This window comes from Diuraphis noxia, unplaced genomic scaffold (genome assembly GCF_037042655.1).
Source record: "Diuraphis noxia isolate RWA-SAM2 unplaced genomic scaffold, SU_Dnox_SAM2 contig0003, whole genome shotgun sequence".
Lineage (NCBI taxonomy): Eukaryota > Metazoa > Arthropoda > Insecta > Hemiptera > Aphididae > Diuraphis > Diuraphis noxia.
The window spans coordinates 32,086,021-32,109,361 of NW_028301713.1; the positions used below are offsets into that span (position 1 = coordinate 32,086,021).

The 23,341-nt window shown below is 30.7% G+C and overlaps 1 protein-coding gene across 4 annotated transcripts in view; it reads left to right on the plus strand.

The window, feature by feature from the left end:
* Positions 1-23,341, plus strand: part of Lar (tyrosine-protein phosphatase Lar) — a 158,733-nt gene that overhangs the window by 108,373 nt on the left and 27,019 nt on the right. For all 4 annotated transcript variants that reach the window (XM_089222664.1, XM_089222667.1, XM_089222665.1 and 1 more), the window contains 3 exons: positions 4,253-4,363; positions 14,683-14,958; positions 17,137-17,421. In XM_089222664.1, coding sequence (XP_089078790.1) covers positions 4,253-4,363; positions 14,683-14,958; positions 17,137-17,421 — 672 coding nt within the window. The remainder of the gene's footprint in view (positions 1-4,252; positions 4,364-14,682; positions 14,959-17,136; positions 17,422-23,341) is intronic.

A 23,341-nucleotide genomic window follows, 5' to 3' on the forward strand; every position in this document is an offset into this window, starting at 1 on the left:
GTAATGTCTAAACTTTTTCCAATAGCTTATTAAACTTTTCAATAATGTATAAGGGTATAAAAGTCATTGGGTTTGTTATTTTTTTTTTCGTCATATCCACGAAGCAAAACGGAAAAAAAAATAATCCCGTGATCATCATCGTTATATCGGCGTGCGGCGGGAATATAAGCATGAAGCGATTTACAAACAATGCTAAGGTCAGCGGTGGACAGAAAAAAAACACGTGTGTATGGGTTATGTGTATATACTATATATATATATGTATATTATATACATATATAATTATATATATTTACATATTAATATATAAGTATACATATATACTCGCATATCCCCGGCAGGACTTAGAACGCTATAAATGGTTAATCCTCGGAGGATAAGTGTGTTTACCTCCGAAATGACGTCGTCGGCTTTAGTCCAGTTTTAATCCATTCCGATGCTATAAATTTCGGATGGCCGTCCTAATGGCCTCTCCTTTGTATTTCGTTTTGCCGGCGATATATACAAACGCGGCGGTAAACACGATAATCCAAATAAATCGACAAACATTAGAGTTATTATTATTATTATATATTCAAGCCTAAGCGTAGTAGCTTTTTTTTTGTTAAATAAAAAAACATTTCGGTATTGTTCTTTGTCGTGTTGACGACCGACGTCTAATGAACAATGTATGAGCATTAAATTATTTACTTTATGTGAAAACCGTAATTTTTTCCCGTACTAGCTAGAAACGTCAAACGGATATTTGGATGTCCGTGTGTAAATACGCTTAATATAAAATAATAATATATGCTTTATATCGATATGTTTATATTTTTTTTTTATCGTTAAATATTACACGGCGCTATGAGTAGGCAAAATAGGTACATGCGCGTGTTTATTTTATAGTTGGCCGCTACCTACTGAAGTTTTATTTATTATAATTTATTATTTACTGCAAAACGAGAAACTAGCAATTCATTAGTATATCAGTTATTTGAATTTAATAAAATCGAATGGTTTCGCTTGACCACCATCGGGTGTGTTGAACAAATATAATCGATTTTAATGGCTTCTGTTAGTGTATATTAATATATAGAAGATAGTGGCAGTAGTTTTAAAATAAATATGACCCTCGATCACGACGCCAAACAAATTAAACTCATATAAGAAAACTAAAATAATAATAATAAAAAAAAAAAAGGCTATAGCTTTGAATCACTTTGAGAATCGTCCAGCCTAATTACTTAATTTTATATGATAAATTAGTCAAAAGTATATTATATTTAATAATATAACTATTACTATAATAATAATAATAATTATTATTAATAATATTATATTCCAACAATTTTTTAAATAAACAATAAAACTGATTTTATGAAACGTTGCCTATTGATAAAACTTACAAATTTTCATCTAGATATGAGCATTGTGTATTATTAAACGTGTATACATACCTGGTCATGTCATACACACTGTCCAATACGATAAAACCTTTACCATTAGTATTATCAATTTTTACGTCTCAACAAATTATTGTTCCGGGTTTTTACAATTAGGTTTATTATTTTTTTTTTAAATTTTTTTTTTGTTTTATTTATAGCGCTCGTTCAAGAAAAACAACGGAAATTACTATTGTTGTTTCATCTCCTTAAAAAATTCGATTTCCTTACCTATTTCCCTATTTCAGAACCAAAATGATTTTTTTTTTATATTTTGATTACTATACACATTGACATTTTATTTGTCAACTGTTTATTCCTTACCTCCTTGAATAGACTTAAAATTATTATGAGTACCTATTTTAAAAATCACTCTTTTATAGCTGGCACCTACACTAATTTGGCTGAGTCTAAGACAAGGTGATTCATGTAATCATGTTAGTACAAAATTACAAAAATATGTGGTAACACTAGTGATACGTCTAAATTATAGTTTTAAATAGCAATTATAGAAATAGGAAGCTGTATAGCTTAATACATGACTAGTTTATATACTCATTTCTCTTCGAACTTAAAAACTTATTTTAAAGATTTTATCCGTAGTTTTAAACAATGGGTACACCCACTAAACTAAGCTATTTTTTTCTACTTAAAATATTAACTATAGTTATTAATGCTTATCCTATACTACTGTAATACTCGAGTAAACAATCGCAGTAAGCAATATTCTACTTATAGTGTTTTTTTTTTTTTAAATATAATTCATTAAAAAGTCATAATAACTTTAACAAATACATTCAGTTTTTTTTTTTTTTTGAAATTGAGAAAATTAATAATATTATGAAATATTTTTAAAAACGTGTCTTTGAAAAGCATGAATTTCAATTATTAATAAAAAGTATTATTTTTAAATTTGATTTGGCTTCATCATAAAATTATTAATAACACATTCGTATATATTTTAAAAAAGCTATTAGATTTTTGATTATGATCATCAAGTAATTATTATTATCCCAATTGTTTGTTCATTATACATATATATTACCTACATACATATATAGTTAAAGTTGTTAGCAACAATAAAGTGGTCTTATATGGTCCATTTAGCAAGTGTTATTTTAAGAAGCTATAGAGAGAAACATTTTTAGTTTATGCATAATAAACTATTTTATAACCCATCAAATTAATATTTAACTCAAAAAGAAGAGCACCGAAAATTTAAAATTGTGTGTTCAGCTACTACTCCACTTAAAATATTATTATCTGGCACTTTGTATAATTGCATAAAAGTTTTAATATAGTTAATATTCATTGCAACTATCTATACATTCTACAGATATTATAATCTTACTTTTAAATAATTTATTTGTATCTAATATTTGAGTTATACCTAATATGGTTTATATTAGTTTTTATTTTTATCATAAGAATTTAATTTTTTTTTTTTTTTGGTAACGTTATTGCTACTACCCTGAATAAAGTTCTTATTAATAAAGTAAAATATGCGTTAAAAATTGTTTCCCGAGTTGATTGATGATAATTAATTCAGATTCTAAAATAAATTATTTATCTTATATAATAGCTTTAAAATAATAATTTAAAACTTATCAACAGCTACCTATTCCTATTTATGTTTCATATTTTAATACTTATTTCACAATCTTCATTTAAATTTTAAATTGATGATAAAGTAGAAATTTTTGAATAATTATTCTTCATCAACTGTAGGTAGCTAATGTCCCTATAAAATCGTGGATGCAGTAAACGGTTCATTTGCGCGTTTTTCTTCCATCATTTGGAACCAAAACTAAAAATATTATTACAATATTTACAAATACCTAACATAATATCATAATATGATATATTAATAAACATCAAATTCTTAACCATTTGTTTTTTGTTAGATTACCCATATCTGCTTGATTCCATAAAATTTTCCAAATCAACAAGTTTTTTTCCCGTAAATCACAGCAATACAAAAATATAGTTAATTTATCACGACTATATTATAATATAACTACCAAAATTATGAAAGGTACCTGTGTCTATTGTATACGTCTGCATAATATTTATTCAGTGATGCTTCGTTTGAACCTTCATTATGTAATAATGATAATAATAATAACGGTTACCATGTCGTAGTTATAATTGAGAGAAATCCTAGTCGAATAAGTGAATTGACCGGCAACAAAAACCGTTCGTCCGGTTGACTATTATTATAATATTATTTGAAGGGTCGGTCGTTATATTCGCGTCGGCTTTTGGGGTCGAACTCCGCCGCATATAAACGCCGATGATGTCCGCTCCGTGATGTGGGCAAAATGGACGGTTGATGGCAGCTGCACGGGCGGAGAGGACGTTGTGCGGAATAGATGACAAGGGAGGTCGAGGTCGCAATAATCGAAAATATGGTCCTGCCACGGTCGATGCTTTCCGATAGCTTTATGTATGTAGATATTATGGTCGGTGGGGGTAAACTGCGACGGGCGCCTGTCGGGCAGTAAAAACGCGACCGGAAATCGTAAAATCCTTTGCACATACATACATTTATATATATATATATATATATATATATATATATACAATATTATATATTATATTGAGAGCTGCTCCTCTTTGCCCCGTTATTATTATTATTATTATTATATTACACAAGTCCTCGACGTTTATCAAACATCATGTTCTATCCATCCCTAATGGTTTCACCTTTTTCCCTCAAACTCGAACCCATCACAAACCGATCTCTATGTCGGTCGTGATGAGAAGAAAATAAAACTATTGCAAAAACTGTGAATAATGTGCGTGTGTTTTTTTATTTTGTGTTTCAGGTGCTTTGCAGATCAGTGACAGTCAGGAAACTGACCAGGGAAAATACGAATGCGTGGCAGAAAACACAGTAGGCACACAACACGCTACGACCATGCAACTTTGGGTCAGAGGTGAGCGCCATAATTTCTTTTTGTTTATTATTATTATTATTATTATTACTTTTGTGTGTGTGTGTTTTGTTATAATATTTTCGTTTGGACTACCGAGCAGTCTGCCTGCTGTATATATTATACGTACCGTGTTACACCTATACGCATTTTTCAACGAAAACCCAATTGTACGTAAAAACAAAGAACAAACTAGAAAACTGAAATCGCATTATTTTCCATTCATTTGTTGTTTCTTTTTCTTTTTTCATTCGGTGGGATCTGTGCTTTTTTTTAACTTTTATATTAAATGTAATTTACGATTCCGACCTACGGGCACGTACAGGTAAACGGGACCAAACGAATTTATGATGTCCCAGGACGATATACCCTTCGCGAGGTTACTGTTAATTAATTAGGTTAATTGTGAAACATTAGTGTGGGGTCTCCGTCAAGAAGATGGTGGGGGGGGGGGGGTTAGTGGCAGGCGTGAACCGTCGGATGTTTCATTCAATTTCCTCTGACGTTGTTGCGATAAACCAAAATATTTCCGTGAAGATCGTCAAATTCGCTTTAACAAAAGAATGTTATTTGGACCAAATAAACAGTAAATGAGAACATTTATACATAAATAATTACACTACAGTTCGTTATTCGTGCAGTTATTTTGAGTTGTATTTATCGATTGACCGTACAATAAAACATTAAACTGGAAAATTATTTAATATAAATACTAATGATTTTTTTTTTTTTTTAAATTTTTATCATTTAATATGCAATCTGTACAATTTAGGTACAATAAGCATATGCGAGAATAGTAGCACAAAAAATAAAGCAAAAAAAAAAAACAGGCGAGAAAGACGTGATTAAAGAAACCACCCATTATAGTGACACTTAAGAAGTTAATGATGATTATTTTTTTTAGAATACTTTAATAAAATAATTAAATGTTTTTAAAATCTAGATCTAAACTGAATAATGTGTCAACGCAGATTATAGTCACGTGTTTTTGTAATATCGCGTATGTTTTAGTTATTCCATTTTACAGAAGTGAGAAATAATCGAAATTTGAAAAACAAAATTCACTGAAAAATAATTGAAGACAAGTTATATATTTTTCCTCACAATTAGAGTGGAATTATTGAGAAAAATTTTGCACTGAATCTAAAAGTATCAATTTTTACAGAAAAATAGTATAAAATAAACAAAATAACAGCATTAGTTCACGAATACATTCTTTCTTTCGGAATTGAAATTTTAAGCAATATTGTGAAATCAATTAATATAAACTCGCCTCTATTTTATCGTAATTCTTAAAAAAAGTTAATCAGTACTTTCAACTTTTAAAATTATCTATTGAGTAAATGTTAGTCATTATTTTTTGAATTTATATGGTAGTTACATCTTTTGCACAATTTAAATAAAAATATTTTAAGTTGTTAAAATATTTTGTTACAAATTATTTGTGGAGAACTTTCTAAATGTTATAGTAGTGATCACTTAAACGCTTATAAAATATTTAAGACAACTTTCAAGTCCCAACCATTATAGAACGATAAAAAAAAAGTTCAATGATTGTTGTTCACTAATACTCGGGAAGAACTTTATCGGAAACCATTAAAGATTTGCGAAAAAAAGTAGTTGATTAATTTTATGATTTATGGCGTGTGCTCTCTTATTGGATAAATCTTATGATGTATATTTTTTAAATCCATTTTATAGTCTTTATATGCTTACGTTTAATGCTATCGGTTTTTACGATGGTGTGTCTTTTCTTCTTCATCAAACACTGTTTTGGCCTCTAAAATTGACCCAAAAGAATTTCATGTGTACCTCATCAAAAAATGATTACATTACATTTAAGAATTCAACGGAGATTTATTATGCCTTTAAAAACTCATCAGAATATAACGATAACATTTTCAAACAACAGTTTTATATATGCGATGAATTATCATTGATTAAAAATTTTAAACGACGCTTGCTTACGCCAAAGTTAAACCCATAACCACCAACCATAGTCGGACCATTTACCAATTGTTTAATTCGGTTGATACCCAGACTATAATAGGCGCGTTGATATCTATATAAATAATCAAGCATATTTAATACCACACCTACTTTTAGGATGATATAGAATTATAATGTTTGGTTGTATTATCCGTGCTAGGCCAGGCTTATAATGATGAAAAATATTTTAATAAATAATATAAATTTAAATTAAATTATATTTGTTGAATAATTCATTTTATAAACATGATACACTGCTGATTATTCTTTGAAAAAATATTTTAATATTTTTCACCTTTTTTTACCGGAACATTTCACTATTTGTTGCCTTGTAGTTTTTTTTTTTTTATTCAGTATTTAGAATTTTATTAAAAACAATTTGGCTATTCGTGTTTCAACTGCTCATATCAAATTTAAATTTTTACACTTAGAATTAATTTAATTTCTTTATTAATTTATTTCATTTACTCTTTTTTTTTTTTTTTTTACCAAGAATGAATTATTATACTACGCTATCCATGAAACTTATTACCGTAACCGTCATGTCTTCTAAGTTATCTTCAAAATTTAATAATTTTCCGTTGAAAAGTATTATTTTATTTTATTTTTTTTATATATTTATATAATAATACTGAAACTATTAAAAGAATATCAATTTTTTCGATATTTTTCTTCGCAACTGAACATTAAATTCTTAAAAATATTTGGCTAATAATTTATCACGTATAGGAACAAATTTAATTATTTTTTTGTAAAATTCATAAACAATTAATCGCAAAACAAAATACGGTAAATGGTATAAATTAACTATATAAGACGTATAACAATCACTGATCAGTCTACAATACTGTACGTGACACAATAAACAACTCCATTTTTTTCCCTGTTCCAAAAAAAACCCACAGTTAACTTGGTGCAGTGTGAAATCATTATACATCACGTTACGTCTTTCTTTTTCGTTTTGTGTACTATAGCTTATAATTTATAAATTAATTTTAACCTCTAGTTTGTTCTTTGCGAAATATCGAATGTTTTAAAATAAAAATAAAAAATGACTCCCATTCATACCTATACAGGAAAACTTTTTTTTTTTATGTTACCTACTGTTTTAAACTATATAGTAATCTCTGATTGATTTCCCAAATGGTTGTACTCAAATAACTAAGAACGAACACTTCTAAACTTCGATCAAACAATCAATTTTCTTTTCATATTTATGCGTTCCACCAATAAAAAACAATTGGCATTCCATTTCTTATATGTATATACAGTATATGTCGATATGTATGTTTATTATATTTGCTTAAACCACGAGCACGTTTTACGGTTGAATACGTTTTTATCATACACTCCACCGTGGCGAACTGTTCAATAAAACGTACTAGTTTTAATAATAAATGAGCACAACATGCTTGAACGTGTATACCTGCACATTTATATAAGTATTTTTTACTACATTTATATTATAGTCACTTATTACTATTGCCCTTATCACGCGTTATCATAAAAAAAAAAAAATCGAAACCATAAAAGTTTAACATGCGTTTACTACGGAGCATCGTCGTCGTCCCTTGAGGTTGCCGAAATGTCTTTACGTTGTACCTGCAGTAAGTTTTTCTTTATATTTTACAATTTTTTCTGTCTGCCGTCAAATTAGAATATCCCGTCCTCACAAACTTTGAGTTTTTGCTTTTATTCTCTGTCTCTTTCTTTTTTGTCTTTTATTTTCCCCTTATAAGACTCAACTACTGAAAGGAGTTTAATTGGATTATCGGGTTTGAAAAATTAGTGTAAAAATCCATTTTCCCCTGCCTCCAGCGCATGACGGAAGCAATTTTTTCGATCTCGTCCTTTATTCTAAGGAAAAAATCATATCCTATGGCGACTTGACTACACGTTTACAAAACTTAGTTAATAACTGTATCTATGTTATTGGTATGATTATTATATTAGATTCGGTGTCCATGTTAAGTATAGGTACGTTTTATCAGTATCTATTTCCACGTTGTGTTGTTATTTACGTCGAAGCGGTAATTGTTAATGTGTCGGCTAATTAAAATAATTACCCACCATATTTTTTTCACCCTCATTTTTTGTTAGTGTTTTTTCAAGTTCCCCCTGAAACGGTTTTTCTAATTACATTCAACCTGGGGTTTGTTTATTCCGTAAGCGGTTTACCGCATAATCCGCCGATTCAGTCGACTTAAATAAATATCGGACAATTTAAATAAGGATTTTAAAAACGCCCCCAGTTTTTCCCGAATAATAATTATACCATTTATTCCATCCGATTGACGCGATACGTTGATTAAATTGCTTAATATAGTATGGATATCGTTATATTTTAAATCATTTTATACTGACATAATATTTTATTGGTAAGATGAATTAAAACTGATGTTAATATAAATATTAACTACTGTTCGTGAATATTACAACTAGCACAATCACCGTGATCATTTATTATGTATTTGTAAATTCATAATTTGTATAAATACGTAACTGGTATTTGATTTCTTCTGGTTACATTTTTGAAAAATAACTTATATATATATAGTTTCTCAGCAAATATACATCGGTATGAACGACATAATATCTAATTGAACACGCATAGAATTATGCCTATATGTATGAAATTACACGAGTTTAACTGAAAAACAAAATTGTTTATATAAAAATATACAGTTAGACATGCGATAATACTTAAGTATGTATATATTATACATAGTTCGTTAACTCTATGCATAATAATAATAAGTTAATATTAATAGAATTGTATGAGCATTATTTGATACTAACGAATCCCCAGTTTTTGACATAATCATAGAACGAATAAAAAAAATGTTTGTAAAAGGGTCGTACATTATTGTATAGTAGTTATTCAAAGGAGGCGGCGGCAAAAACGCTGCCATCCTGTGTAAAGGTCGCCGTCCCGGGAAAATGGCATTGCTGATTGTGCAAGTCCACCGGAAGTGGTCTGGGTTAAATGCATGGCGCCCGACAAGAGCGTAATTGGGCACCGGTCTTCCGACGGCCGGGAAGAAGGGTATAGCCTCTGCTGCTGCACTTTAGCGTGGATGTGGGTGGACGACATGTGTGTTTTATAATGTCGTCTGGTATACGCCACCACCTACCGACTTCGTCCACCACGTATTCACGCGCGTATAAATTCAGAATCGCCTAATTGTCCCTCCTCTATATATTCTCGAGTTTATGGTTTCTAAATAAAAATTATTCTAGATGAATACTATATACAGCATGGTTCACATTTATATATATACACACACACTAACGGCTTGAGCATGCGTATGGGTAGATAATTAAATATATGTATATGTGTGTGTGTGGTGTGTGTGTGTGCGCGCGCGCGTGTGTGTGTGTTAATTAATTAAATTCAAGAACCACTAGACCATTGCCACCCTGTGTACAAACCCACTCGAAGCCCTTCATTATTATATAATAAATCAATTGTATAGAGTTGAATTAGTTTATACAATCATATGTGAATGTAATATTTTACTTTATTTTCATAATTGTATGGAATATAAAGTACACTGACGGCCGCAGCGTGTGACTCAGATATATTGATTCTTATACTATTAGCTTTGATATTTGACTGAAAAATTAAATTCAAAATAGTTGATACTTAACGATTCCCGCGAAACAAATTATGTGGGTAAAATAACGATACACACCTAACTATGCCGTATTAATTTATAACAAAAATAAACGCGTAATATACTTTTAACATGACATAAGCACTTCCAATACGTCCTGTTTACGTTTTGTGAAATTCATCACCATTGAATTGAAGCTTTATGTTAATCCTATTTTGGTCTTCTAGTTATAATTAGTAGTAGGTATAGTTTTATAACCGGTGCGCTTGAAACACTTAAATTGTACTTCATCTATTTAAAAGAGAGGTACCTACGTGTTGTTTATTATAGTATGATATGTAATTCATTTGAAATCAACAAATAAAAATATAATTACTACCTAGTGATGGTTTTTAAAATATTTCCAAAGACCAAAAAATTATGAATAAAATTATATTTCACGAGACATTTAGTTTTGATGTTCTATTATAAAATAAAATACATTACAAATATAATATAATGTATAGTTAAGTGTATGATGTACATCCATGTTCGTAATAAAAATTTAATATGCTAAACATAATTTATCGTTAAACGGTTTATGCCTTTAATATAATTTTTAAACACAATGAAAATTATCTATTATTTTATGCGTATAATAAAAAACCGTTAACACGTTTTTATACTCCTCGAGCGTTTCATTTTCGCTTCGCCTTTTCCCATACAGCTAATAATAATAATTTTAAGAAGCCATTAAATTCTTATAGTTTTCTTACAGTTAGGTATCAGTGTGGTATATATGATTCATACGCACTAATATTTATCGTTGTTTGTGATATGGACATATTAAGGCCATATATAGGTATATGCATGCATTTAGTATACCTTTGAGAACGAATAAATTATACCTATTAAATAAAACCCTGTAATGCGTGGTTTTGTAGGTCTTTTTAGAAATGACACGTTCTAATGGAATCATAATGTTTTAGAAAATCATGTGTTGTAAAATGAATACCTTTAACAGACCATTTATCAAACATTTTTTTTTTCAATAAAAATCTTCTCATATATGAAAAACAAATACTTTTATAAATTGTTTTGTGTCTATTATAATTTAAATTATTACAACATTTCAATGTTTATGATAAATATAGTGATTGCATTTAAATATAGATCGAAATTAGAATTTTCTAACTTTAGTCTTTTATACTAATATTATTATTTTTTTGTATGTTTCATTGTAGTTTTCATTTTTTTTTCGCTTTTATATATAGATAAATATACATAGACGATCGTATGATTTCGTTTCTTTTTTGACGCCATCGAATTTTTGTACTGAATTTATTTGCTAATAACTAGCGATTTGTATGTTGTAGTAAAGAAACAGGTATACCTTAAATTTTCTGAAATGATATACCTATCAGAATATCAGTTTTCTTAAATTCTACACGTAAATACTTGCATCTAAATTATAATATATGATGTAAGTGTAAATACTAGAATCGCTATTGGCACTTGTTGGAAATCTCTCTGCTTAGCGAACAGCTGCGTGGTCCGTCACTGCAATGGTTCTCGATTTCGACCGGCTTTAAAATAAAAATTCGTGTGCCAAATGACTTGGTGTTTCCTAGTCAGCTGGCAAAGTCATCAGTAAACCTCACAGTCGTTTAACGTTTTTATGATTGGTACTACCCACGTGTACCTTCCGTAGCCGACCGTCCAGACGGTATTACGACGACGATTAGCTTAGCCCGCGGATGCTTTCCGGTTTTCAAATTGCTCCATACACTGTCCCCTCCCCCTAACACAACCAAAGCCTAGTGTGTTTAACTACTCACTCACTGGGATAAGGAAAAACCTACCTAGACGGAACGGAAAATGCGCGTGGTGCACAGAGGGATCGGACGTAGGATTATTTTCAAAAACCCAGAAAAGGGCCACTGCGCTCGCAATCGGATTACTTTACGGGCTGAGGTGTGGTAATAATTAAAGAACCGAATTCCGTGTTTTTGATTACTGTACATTTGTTTAGCGTCTATTGCGCATGTCGTTTTGTTGAAAAATCTGGGGTACCTGCCTACATGTACTTTCTGGCGACGCGAACAATTTGATTACCAAAGCAACAAATCGTTTCACTCCGAACGCACCACCATAAAATATCTTGTAATTTCACAGTGCATTGCGTGCAATTTAGTGTCGTTGTTGGCAACAACCGTTTTATATTATATTGTAACACAAAGTATAGTAAGAATATCCGTTATTATAAATAGCTGCGGCGGTGCATTAATAATTTTTAAGCAAAACTGTATTCGTATATTATAGAACGTCCACAGTCGATAAAAGTTCATTATTATAGAAAACATTTCACTACAGTTACTCATCGTGGTATGTACAATATATGTAGCTGCTTATAACCTTTTTTCGACTGTTATTAATCAGCCAAAAAGGGGTTAGTCTATACTCTTCGGAACCAATCCATGATACTAACTGGTTGCCTGTATACCGAGTTGAATTATTTAAGCGAAACCTGAAAGTTTTTGTTTAAGTATTTAAAAAATATACTCTTTTTTTTTAAATTTTTAAATTTTTTTTTTTTATTGAAGATAAAAGTGTATTTACAATCTATACATACAGTGTATAATAAGTAAGTGTGGTGACTTAAAAAGAAAAAAAAATAACATTAATTACACAAAAGGAAGGCTCCCAGCAGTGCCACCTGACAAGAAATTAAAAAAAAAAATACTTATACATAAAAATAAAATTAATTTAACTAACCTATGATAGAATGACAATCAGGTTTTTATTCATAAATATTTTAATAAAATAGAGTTTTGCGAATAACCAATTTTTGTTTTTTGTTTTTTTGATATCAAATAATAATAGCACTAATAGCAGTGACATGTTTTGGATAAAAAGTTGTAGGTTTATAATTTAATGTTATATTCAAGTAGGTATGTTGTTTTCAAATAAACGTCTTATTTTAATGATATTAATAATGCAATAGGACGTATAACAAGGTATTAGGTTATAAAGCCACTTGTATCAATAAATTTCATATTTTGTTACTATTTAGTATACGTATATGCCTTTAAGGAGTGTGAATTTGGTGTAGTGATGAAAGTCAAAAGAGCTTGACGTTCAAACGTCTGAACCGTAGTTGCTATATAACATGATGTCTCTGAGCAAAGAGATATACTCATCACAGTATTCACATATATATATATATATATTGTATGTGTGGGACGTCTACGTCGACATTGAATCTTGAGTTAAAATTATGTAACTTTAATATAAATGAAATTTGATTAAACGATCAATAACCATACTATATCAATCATACATATCCTTTTCACTCACATGCGTACGGATAAACCGTATGGTATATAAGTCGTACGCTGTTAGGTGGTATCAAAATTAATCTAATTGCGTGGGAAGTATAATGTAATGCGATAATATTTTTCAAACAACAATATTTTCAAATGTTTATTTTTTTGAACTAACAGTTATTAACCTACTCATAGCGTTTTATTTATTTATTAATTATTAACGAATATTATCTAATTAAATAATATAGCTTTAAATTCTAAGTGTAACTATAAACAAATTGATTTTATAGTGTGTATTTTTTTTTCTTGTCCGTAGACTTTTTCCAGTTGAAAATATATTCTGATGATCAACTTTGAGGGAAGTTTCTTGTAACTAATTGGCTGTGTAGTTGGTTTATAGTTGGTACTTTTGGAAGATCAAAATTGAAAATTATCAGTACTCTTTAAATAATCGAGAAACACTAAAATAAAAATAATACGAAAATTTGTTAAAATGTTTATAATTTTTTATTAAAATTACCTTGGTTTGCAATTTGCAAATTTCTGAATAAACATTTTAAATATTTTAAAGTTTCAACTACTGATTCTAATTATTAAAAAAATGTTATGTAAAAGTAAATCTTTTAGTGTTGTCTCCGACAGTCAACAGTCAACCTTGATGATACCCTCAGGTCTTCAACGTTTGTCCCTGGAAAAGGTTTTTTTACTTCAGTGTTATAAAAAGTATTTGAAAAACATAATATAATTGTATCTAACTATGTAGGTTTTATAGGGTTGAAAAATATTTATAATTCTCTGTTCCTCAATCAAATTGTGCCGCCATCGTATTATACTTTGGTTCAACGGGGCTTTTGCATTAATTTTGCTCCAACAGAATACTCAAAACTTTCTTAAACAATCCGGGTGGAATTCCCACATTTTAGACAGACTGTATAAGCTGAGAGAAAATTTGACAGTACTTCATACATCTGATGCATTAAAAATGCCACACAATTACGATAATCGAGTTATTTCAAGTTGAATACTCGACTTCGTCTTATGCCATCGGCGTCGTCCAACACAACGTTCCGCCTCCGCAGCGATTGTCCCCGTGTTCAGTAATTCGCTTAAGTGCTATTTTCGTAATCGAAAAGAGTCCCGTCTTGATAATTTATTGACAGCGGAATTCCCTAAACAATTAGGATATCCGTTACTGTTGCGTGTATTATAATTTCACGTTAGTCTCTCTCGTCGCTTTATTCTTTCTGACAAAATGTCAACCATGCTAAAATAAAATTATCGACTTAAGTTACGTTTTTATATTTATACAAGCAGACATTTTGTTTCCCGATCGACGTCAAATGCGTTGTCGTGCGAAAATATTTTATAATTTTGAACTCGGATAATGTAATGTACGTCTTGTTTGTTTCAGTTCGTCGAGTGCCACCGCAGTTTTCCATCCCTCCGCCCACTATGGAGAAAGTAAAAGTCGGCGAAAACATCAGCATACCGTGTGTGGCCGTCGGTTCACCGATGCCGTACGTAAAATGGCGCCGAGGAAAGACAACGGAACTCTCGCCGGAAGACAAGTTGCCCGTGGGCCGGAACGTGTTGAACTTGACAAACGTTGAGGTTTCCGATAATTATACGTGTATCGCAGCCTCGTCTCTGGGCATGATTGAAGCGACGACTTTCATTAAAGTCTTGAGTAAGTTAACTTTTAACGTAAATTAAACGCGGCCCCGTCTCTCTCCTCTCAGCCACGCAGCATACATTATTATAATATAATTATTACGATATCATGATATCTGTTCAGCAGTGATCGTCAAAAGATAAAACTATTATATGCTAAGGATTTATTAAACTAATTAAACCCGTACTATATATATATACAATAATATGCATACATGTACCTACCTGCCTATATTATATAATATTATCTACTTTAAGTACCTATACCTACTACAGTGATTATTAGATAGCTAGTGGAACTTAACTCGTTAAGGGTTAAGTGTAATTAAAGTTAGTGGGAATTCCTATCACATTCAATGCATATAGTAGTAATATAAGCCTCACCATCTATATTGATTAGATGTTTTCAAGTTCTTCAGATATCGGTCGCCAACCTCGCATTTCATTCTGAACAATTGCGATTTGTATTAAATTACATTGACGTGTGTGTGTAATACTAGATACTCCGTTATTGAATATTATATTATATGGTGCATTGTATAGTATCGAATCGTTAATGCAAGTTTGGAAACTGGATAATAATACAAAGAGCATGGTATACATTCTTAATACATGATACGACATTGACGAGGACTTAAATTATTATAGACATTTTTATGATGATATAACGCGCAGGAATAAATATTTTAAAAATCGTATTTCTTTGAACTCATAAAAAGTAAAACACTGCGTGATATTAGAGAAACTCATTTTTCCTCGTCAAACATGAAAAACGAATTCTACTAAATCTTATTTTATGCATTTAAGAGGATACAATTTCGTCCATGGTGTTTATTTTTGGTACCTATCCAAAACAATTTTACTTCAATAAATGGTTCAATTTTTAAAATTATTTTTATTTTATAAAGCATCACGTGTCACATTATATTAAAACGTTTCTTTCGAGTTCGTATTTTTTTAATTTTTTTTTTTTTTATGCTACTATTCGCTATTATACATTCTATAATGTATTGTATAATACATGGGCTTTAAACTACATATATTTAACGCTCCCAGTTCTTATTTTCAAAAATGTCCTTTGTTCTTATTCACCCGTTTGCCTTTTTTTTGCTCATCGATTTCTTTATTTAACTACAGTGAAATGCGGTGTACACAATGTGCATTATATATTACTTATTTGTTAATTTCGTCGAAATTCTATTTGGTTTTCGTCTCGATTGTAAACCGATTTTAAAGGTAATCGACTTTTTGGTTTGTATGATTTATATATTTATTATACTCCTGCTGCAGATGGTTATCCCACGAGGATTTTATAAGTGATATATGTAAATACGTTTAAAGGTTTTATTATACGAATTTCACTATTCTACCGTTTCAACTTTTAAATGTATGTTCCTTGTACTTGGTTGAAAACTAGTGAAAACGTTCACACTTATAATAATATTTCTAGAAATGTAAAATGTTGCGACGACGTGATAACATCAATTAAATTAATCAAATAATCATTTAAGGAAAAAATTATTCACCTTACCATTTGCACTTGCATGTAATAGCAAACTTCTCCGAGATCATAATAATATATTATTTAAATTACAAAAAAAAGTTAAACATTTTAAATATTCGTAATACTCAATTTATTATAAATGTGCAATTATTTTAACGTTCCCAAATCATCGCAATTCTATTCTTTACCGTGTCACCGCTTATTGTGTATGTGATGGTCTTTATACGGCTTATATGCGATTTCCAGAAACTTCGGGTAGGTTGCATCATTAGAGTTCTGTCCAATGTAACCTATATAGTAATATTGTATAAAATGTGAAATCTTTTGATATATTCATGGCTAAATAACTATAGGTATGATCACATAATTAGTAACTTTGGTTCAATGAATGCGCATTCGCGGAAAAATCAACTTAATCAACTAATTTATCTTTTCCACCTTTGATATACTTATATGACGTCAACTGGCAGTAAATTTTTAGAATCCTGCCTGACGGGTTATTATGATTTTCCGTACCTAATTGATATTTAAGAATTCCTTCCGGCTGACGTCATCATTGACACGATCACGTATCGCCCGGAACTAATCAATCACTACTCAATGATGGATATATATTGATGTAGAATATTTAACATAACCGTATAGTAGATATATATACGTACAACCTAGATCGTTTACTTGTTCTCATAGCACTGCCCAGTCCGCCTATCGACGTCAAAGTGTCGGACGTGACGTCCACGTCGGTCAAGCTGAGCTGGTCGCACCCCAATCCGGACGACATACAGTACTACACGATATCACACAAACCCAGGTCGGCGTCTCAGTCGCCGGGCGTCATCAGCGGCGTGGTCACCATGTACTACACCATACGGCCGCTCAGCCCTTACACGCAGTACGAGTTTACTATATCGGCCGTCAACGGGTTCGGTCACGGGCCACCGTCGCCGCCCATCGTGGCCACCACCGGAGAGACAGGTAACATAACGTGAAACAAACTACCGTGGCAGATCCCGCCAATTCTTCGTTGTTTTTTTTTCAGCATTTTATAAAATTATTACAATTTTATTACTGCAGTGGTGCTCTGTCTCCCCGTTGTTGTTGTTCGTGACCCGAAAGCTAAATATTATGATAATTTAAGAGACAATCATATTGTTTTCGGTAAGGGATCGTTGTGGGGTCTGAATTCACGGGTCTGTGTATTGTATAATACACGTGAACACAGTCATCTCATTTTTAGAATTACCTACCGCCATCGTATGTATTATTATACGCAGTCTAACCTATTGGCATTTTTGTACCGCGTTTCTGTTATTGTTAAATTATTTCTGTTAATACTTTTTATGTTCTATCGTGTCGTAACGAAATCAATGCAGGGTGGTTACATAAAATATTGTATAGGTACTTATTATTTATATATAGTTATCCACGGTCCATCGTCGTAATATGTATATTCACTGCAGCTGCAGGTGGCCATCATCATAATGACATTATAATACGCGTTCCCGTCGAGTGTAAATTCTGTATAGCAAGATTAAATAATATCTCAGCTAAAAAGTCTATACATGTCCAATTGTTCGTACGGTGATGGGTGGTATAGTTAGATAGACTGTCACGTTCAGAGGTGTGTGACGGAAATCCATTAGGATAATGGTTTTTCAATTACATCTATTGACGTTATCATTATTATTTACTTGTTTATTTTTTGTATATTATTATTATTATTATTATTATTTTTTTTTTTTTTTTGGTCAAATAACAGCTTGAACAAACTTGCGTTTTTTATTATTATCATTATTATTTTTTTGGACAGAAGAAGTCTTTTATTGTTGTTTTAATGAGAACAACAACAACGGGGGAAAAGCACATATATACAGTCACACAGTGGTGGTGTATATATTTAGCTTATTCAGTAAAAGTGGAAATTTCAAAATGGTTAATTTCCCAGTCTAATTAGAAAACTAATTAATGGTGCCAGAGGTCGAATGCCTTTATTCTTAAACTTTTCCCGCCAAAAAAAATATATTCTTATTCTTTTTTTTCCACTGTGAGCTTTTAATTAATTTTTGACCAACGACCGAGAGCCTGAAAAACGTGTTATAAAAGACGGTAGTCTTGAATATAAACGCAACTCCTTTTATCTCCATCCATAATAACTTCTCTTCCTAAAAAATTAATGTTTTTATATGTATTTCATGCTACATTTGAACATGTTTTTAACGGATAAAATTTCGTTAAAAAAATATATACTTATCTAAGTAAGTGCGCGAATATTTTGATGTTTAAATGTATACACTATTTTTAAATTTTTTTTTTGATGTTTTGCACCTTTTGTGTTTTGATTGCACTTTTTTGACGTATGTAGATTTTGCACAGTATATATACTATTACCTATTTAAACGAGGAGATGATAAGTCTCAATCAAACTCACAGTAGTGATTAAGCATAGCACACGACTATACTAATTACCTATTACTTTTCTTCTTTCTGCCGTTTAGTACCTATATAGTATACATAAATATATATAGTTGTTTTTGTTTTGATGTGTATAATATATGCTGCACAATATTTTTTTATTTTTTTTTTTTGAAGTGTGGTTTTTCACATTTTAAGAGTATTACACGCCATTTGAAAGAAGTCCGTTAAATCTTTCTCACCAACGAACGTCGCGGTATACGTATATAGTTACAAGATAAATACCTTTTTTCATTGTTTTTTGTTTCGTTTTCAATTGGCCTGATGTTGAAATCAGTATCGACAGTATCGTAAACCAACAATTAATCAAGAAGTAAAGTGTTTCGATTAATATTTCATAATATTGTCATATGCAAATGTGTAACATTATGTTACCTATGGTAATAATATAACATAGAATTATTGACGACAAAACTTTTTTTTAGTTGAAAAAACCCAGTTGTTTAATAATCAGTAGGTATATCGTGGTAATTATTGAAATAGTTAGGTAACTAAAAGAATCATACCCAAACACAACAAATAATTTACATATTATCCGAATATCATAAAAACTTGGTAAAATAATTTATTATATATAAATTGTGAAAAAATAAAAACTTTTAACCAAACACTCGAGATCGTAATTAAATTTTAATTAAACTTTTTAATCCAAACCTAAAATAATTATAAGATTCTGATGAAAAAAAAATATTTGCGTTTTATCGTCCCCATTTTAAACCCAATATTATCGATTCTTATTATATTCTGTATATACACTATGCTGTTATTGCTTTTTGGGGCGGTACGGTGATTATAAATTAAACATACATAATATTATAATATATACGTGTACAAGCTAGTTCAGTTTAGGTTTTGCGTGTATAATATTATGCAGTGTTCAATCGGGCAAATAATTAACACCGCCGTGTATAATAATATCTTTATGAAACATTTAGCTTTTATGATGAGAATGTCCCCGCAAACAACACGGTAAATACAGCATTGCACATAATATTATTATTATTATTATTATCATTATCTCTACTGTGTCCCATAATATTCGTCGTACAGATGACAACCCATTAGCTAATTACATTCTGACGTGTCTCAACGTATACCTACGCCGTAGTAATATAATGTATGCCGGGGAAAAAATAATGTACAATCATAAGGGAAGGATTTATCAAATAAATATAAATCAAGGCTTTTATTATTATTTTCATTTCGTATGCATTCGTGTGTACTTACGCGTATGCCTTCCATAGAATATGTAATAATTATAATATTAATATTATAGCATTGCCATCGGCAATCGATTGTTTTTATTTTCATTTCAAACGGAGGTCCCCTGCCGTCATCCACTCACTCGCCTTACCTCGCTCGCTTTATAGCAACCCTCGTTACACTAAAACTCACGGACCACAACCTATTGATTTAGTTAATTCAATTACTGTCATCGTCATATTCATCATCGTAATCGTCGTCGCTGTTATTGTTGTTGTGTGGCGCAGTATAGTTATGCGAGAAAATATAGTTTGAATTTTATTTCATTCAATCCCCCTGCTGTCGCCGTTTCACTTCTCAATTTAGTTGCGATTATACATATAACAGTATATATCCCAGATCATTGGAAACTCAATTTTAATCATATCAATTTTCTATTCAAATACGACCTTTTTAAACTTGTAAAACATGTGCACATTTTTTTTTTTTAATCAGCCATTATAAAACATTATCTAATATAATAATCGGATTAAACCCGGCTATTACATTTTCTAAATACCTATTATTTTTTGTTGTTCATTTTTTAATAACATTTTTAATGAAAAGATCGAATATTAAAAATGTACAAAAATTTGCACATTTTTTCTGAGTTTATACAAATAAGTTAAAAAATGAAACCAATTATTCATTTCCCATTTCAAGCCAATACAGTATATGTGTGCATTTTTTTTTTTTTTTTTTTGACGCCAGAATTTTCCACTTTTCCCATTACCTTTATATATATACACACACACACACACACAGTATAATTTCGGCATTGTGTGCTGCACACACTGCGGACAATGACGCCACTGAGGCATGTGTAGTCCCCCCTCACCACGCTCATAGCCGCCCGTTTTCCAAAAACCGTTTTCCCGTAATTAACCGAAATTACATGCATATGCCGATGATGTTTTCTCTCATTCGTCCCCTTGCGGTCGGCGGCTTGTACGTGGTTATCATACAATGGCAACGCGCAGACAATAAAACTATATACTTATATATGTATATACATGTATAATATGTATATGTTGTACGTGCTCTCGTTTTTCCCTAGATTACGAGTGCCATGGCAAACGTGTGTGCTCATCGATTCGAAAAATATTAACATTAAAAATATATAACGTAAAATCGAATTCGTGTGTTGTGTACGCGTGTATAATATATATTGTTACTCGCCGCCGCTACAGCAGTTCGGCACTTTCTGGAATCCCTCCCTCCCTTTCCCGGGGAATGTTTCCGACGTAGACGTGAAAAATTAGAAACGCGGAATACGCTACGTTGAAAATTAAATAATGAAAAAAACCTTTAGGGATGTGGTTTTATATGACGTTTTGAATAAAACTTATTACGTATCTAATCTTCGAAATAGGATTTCTATGTTACATATTATGCATAAATAGGTTAGGTTCAAAGGCATCGAAATCCATAAGTTTTGACCCCGATTTATATTATACGTATCATAATAATGTTATTAAATATGATTTTTGTATTATTATTAAATTAGTTCCCTCTTTACAAGCCCGGATTAAGATAATTTGGGGCCCGGGGACAATAAACAATCTTATTAGGTGAATAACCAAAATATTGGTGACCCACAAATCAATAAATTTCAGAGACCAAAAAAAAAATTATATTTTAACTTAAAAGCAGATGTCTTTAAAAGATGATCTCCTTTCTTCTTTAACTTTACTGAGCATCGCTTAAATACTTTTTACAGCCACTCATAGGTATCCAATTTTTACTTCAAATTTCAATACTTATAAATTAAAAGTTGACAAATTTTATTTGCAAAAAATCCATGAACACTAACCACCGTTAAATCTTTAAATGTTACTACGACTTACACTAAAGACTGTATGACGTACAAGATTTTTACTGTTTTCGTAGAAAAACAACGTAAATAAAATTTGCTGGTTAATAATTAATAACTATAAGTTTATGTTATATATATAACATCTAATAATAATAATGTTTCAACCGTCGTAAATATGCAATCGATGGTATTCACAGTACTCTGGATTCCTATAAATCTAATTTCTTCACCATTATCTGCTAAAAATAGATGATATTAGAATAGTGTAATAATAATAATAACATATTTATTATTCATTATCGATATAGTTAGCCTATAAGAAATTTAATGCATTGTATCCAAATATTTCTGATTTAAAAAAAAATTGAACTATCCACCTGCAGGGGCCGACTATTGTTTAATATCCATTGTAGGCACGGGGCCATAGCCCCTTCTTCCCCCCTCCCTTAATCCGGGCTTGCCTCTTAATCACTAAAATCGATAAGATGTATTTCTAAGATACTAAAATATAATTTTTGCAGGGTACGAAATTAGGTTGATTCTCGCGATCACAATATATAAACAATGTTTATTAAACATAGGTACTATATCACGCGTACCTACTATATTATATTATGCACTCCAAGATTTAATTTCAGATTATTTTTGTTTTTGCTCGTATTCCCCCCAAAAATTTACGTCTATACATAGTACTTATACATTATGTTTATCGAATTATCAAAGTTTAAGCGTATATAACGTTAAATGATGACAACCCTTTGAATATCTTATGTTTAAACTTAAGAACACACACACACTATTCATATCATCGGCTGTGTCGTGACAAAGTATTTTATCTTTAACTAAACCATGTAATAAATATATTTACCGAACGCGCATGTTTCTCTTGATGAATGTATATTGTGTGTAATGTCTAATGGTAATTATTACTCTTTTTATTTCTAGTGGCATTTTACACGTTACTCTATCGTTCACCGCTTAAAAATCGTAAATCTCCGCCGAACAACCTATACGTTTGAAATTCGTATTCTATTTTATGGGCATTGTTATGTTCCTTAAATGTATTTGTTCGACGTATAATTATAATTGTATGTTATTGGTTAAAAAAATACTCCTACTCCTATGCAAGTGCTTCTCTGATAAATAATATATCGAACATATATCCTAGAAAAAACATCGATTGTGTGTAGGGCCTGTAACTTGATGTATATCATTTTTTATTTTTTTATAATATTCTAAGGCCAGCGGACAAAGTGCACAAATTACTGTTTATCGTAATATCGAATTAAACTCGAAGCTTTTCAACCGACCGCGTTAGCACGATTTAATAACTTGTTTTACACGCATTTTCTCGACGGAAGCATT